This window comes from Poecilia latipinna, unplaced genomic scaffold (genome assembly GCF_001443285.1).
Source record: "Poecilia latipinna isolate Pla-1442-1.1 unplaced genomic scaffold, P_latipinna-1.0 Scaffold1963, whole genome shotgun sequence".
Taxonomy (NCBI): domain Eukaryota; kingdom Metazoa; phylum Chordata; class Actinopteri; order Cyprinodontiformes; family Poeciliidae; genus Poecilia; species Poecilia latipinna.
Window position 1 is genome coordinate 70,178 of NW_015114579.1, and position 2,752 is coordinate 72,929.

The 2,752-nt window shown below is 39.7% G+C and overlaps 1 protein-coding gene across 3 annotated transcripts in view; it reads left to right on the forward strand.

The window, feature by feature from the left end:
* Positions 1-1,920, forward strand: part of baalcb (BAALC binder of MAP3K1 and KLF4 b) — a 10,875-nt gene extending 8,955 nt beyond the window's left edge. For all 3 annotated transcript variants that reach the window (XM_015015883.1, XM_015015880.1, XM_015015882.1), the window contains exons 4-5: positions 316-515; positions 675-1,920. In XM_015015883.1, the coding sequence (XP_014871369.1) occupies positions 316-515; positions 675-830 (356 nt within the window). In that variant the 3' untranslated portion in view covers positions 831-1,920. The remainder of the gene's footprint in view (positions 1-315; positions 516-674) is intronic.
* Positions 1,921-2,752: the final 832 nt, after the last annotated feature.

Genomic DNA, 2,752 nt, shown 5'->3' on the forward strand with positions numbered 1-2,752 from the left:
TAATTTACCGAACGACGCATTATGACAACAGTCATAAATATTCATGAAGACTTATTGATGTTCACGACAGGTGTTATGTCATGTTTATGTGGGTGTCATGACGGTCTTATTCAATACCCGTCAAATAAAGTGTTACCCATTCATTTAATAAAAACAATTTATGATGTAACTGAGCGCACCTTGAAGTTGTTAAAAGTGTCGCATTACAGCCTCAAAGTATTATGAGAGTGTGAGTTACTTAATGACTTGAAACAAATCTTTTGTTTAACATTGAATGTTGCCAAGTGACCCATTTATGCATTTTCTTCGATAAAGTTCCAGATTTCTTTGAAGATGGCCTCCCTCCTCCCGCTCAGGCCTACCTGAAGGTTTGCTCAGCCGTGTCAGAGGCCAGTCTGAACGATGTGACGCCCAGCAGCCCACCCTCTGCGCTGGCCTCTCCGCAGCAGGACAAGATGTCGCCTTCATCAGGCACCACGGTGCAGCGCAGAAGTGTTTTACACACTGAAGAAATTGTAAGGCCGGCTGGTTAAGTTTTAAAACGCGAGAAAACGCTATCGCTGATATTTGATTGGAATTATTCAAGCGTTTAAATAAAATCCAGGGAATTTTGAAAGCAGCTTAAAAGCATTCTGTATGCTCTTCGTGTTCGCTAATAAGTCATTATCTTGCAGACAAAGTGGCAGGACAACAGAATGTCGACCAAGCAAGTGACCATCACCGTGACCCAGAGCATCCACCAGGTGGACAAGAACGGGAAAGTCAAGAAATCGCTTACGACTTATGAGGTCATGAAACCAGTGGAGACTCTGAAGCAGGTGACCACATGAAAAGCCTGAGCGCAAGACCCTGGAAGGAATCCTGCAAAGATCTGATTGTAAAAAGAAATTGCACGTGAATCCACTAAACATGCCTTGTTGGAGATATTTTGATAGTCTGATGGACACACAAGACTCAATTCAGAGTTTGATGATAATTGTGCGTGCAGTTTTTATGCGTTTCACGCAATCTGACATCTTAGAAAGACGTGCGTGTAAAGTATTCATTTGGACCATGAAAATACAGGAGATTTCAATGATTTTACAGTTGCAGAAGAGAAAGGGACGGAAATCACTTTTGGGATGTTTCTGAAAAAATAAATGTTTAAAATTGTTTTAGTTCATGTCGCTGAGCATTAAGTAAGTGTAAACATTCCATGGCCCTCTATAGGGCACAACGATGACCCAGCTTACTGCATCGTGTTGCTTTTCACATTCGTGTTCACTTTTTATCTGATGACTTCTGCTCTTTAATAAAGTTTTAAAAAGGGGGTTTTATTACATAAGAATAACCGACTTTTGGTTTGTTGTCATTCATTTGATCTTGTACAGTTCCGATAAAATGTTTGGATTTTGAGGTACTCCAAGGCATGGACAGGTTTGATCTCTCTCTAGTTTTATGTTTAGCTGGATTGTCCTGATGGCACGTAAACCTCCACTCGTCACATGTCTTCTGCCGTCACTAACAGGTCTTCTTCCTGCATTGTCCTGTATTTAGCCCATCTATCATCCATCTTCCCATCAACGCTGAGCAGCTGTCCTGTTCCTGCTGACAGAAAGCATTTCCCACCACATTATTCTGCCTGGACATTGTTGCACCATGAGGTGGTGTGTTCAGGGTGTTGTGCAATGTACCTTTTCTACAATTCGATTTTAGTCTCCTCTGACTAGAGCATCTTCTATCTTAGTTGTGTCACCTAAGACCTGCAGCAAACTGCAAACAGGATTTTTTTTTTTTAGCTTTCTTGCCAGACTTGTCCGGTGGAAATTTCTCCTACCTGAACTGTGTGGGTCTCTGTAGCTCCATCCCAGTTTTATCGCCTTCGCCATCTTTAAATTGGGAAATACAAACGTAGTGCACACTATTCAGGTCTTAAATGGTGAAACTAATTTTGTAAACCAAGTTTTTAATTTTTCTTCTACTTGACTATTTTGTGCAACCTTATGTGGTCTATTACAAAAAACAAATAAATAAAAAATCCCTGCCAAAGCACAAAATTTCATGGTTGTGAATGTGAAACAATGAAGGCTGTGAATTATGGGCTAAAACTTGAGCAAATTACTGGGAGAAGCTAATTAAACACAAAATGTTTGACCCAGGACTTAATTATCAAAAGGCATTTATACAAATTTCTAAGGAAATTCTAGTGAATTGAAGTAGAACAAAGTAAAAAATAAAGCATCCTTCTGGCATTTAGCATATATAAACAATTTTGCTAACTATGACTCGCGTAAAAGAGGTAAAGTTTCATAAAATTTGATGTATTGTTTATAACGTCATGCAAATGAGTTAATGCACAAAATGGCTGATTCACCTGTGGGTGTCTGTTTCAGTCACGTTTTGTTTTTCTGTGATAACTGTTGAAAATGAAAGTGATGTGTAGCTCAAGTCTGCATGTTCACAACTGAGATGATGCTGAATAGTATCTTAATTAGAGTGAGGAGCTGGTACACAAAGCTGCACTATGTTTTCTTCTATTGGTTAATCTTCTTGATTATCCATATTCCCTGGATCCCACTTCAATTTATCCTCTTCATCCTATCGATGATTTTTACTGTGAAGAGCCTAACTGAGCCGGAGGAAGGCGCGTTGTTTCCTGAGGATTTAGATTGGACTTTAAGTGAACATAAGGAAGAACAGGATCCGTTCACTGGAGAACCTGACACATCGTTTCCTGAGGAATCGGATTGAATTCTGAGTGAACCAGAGGAAG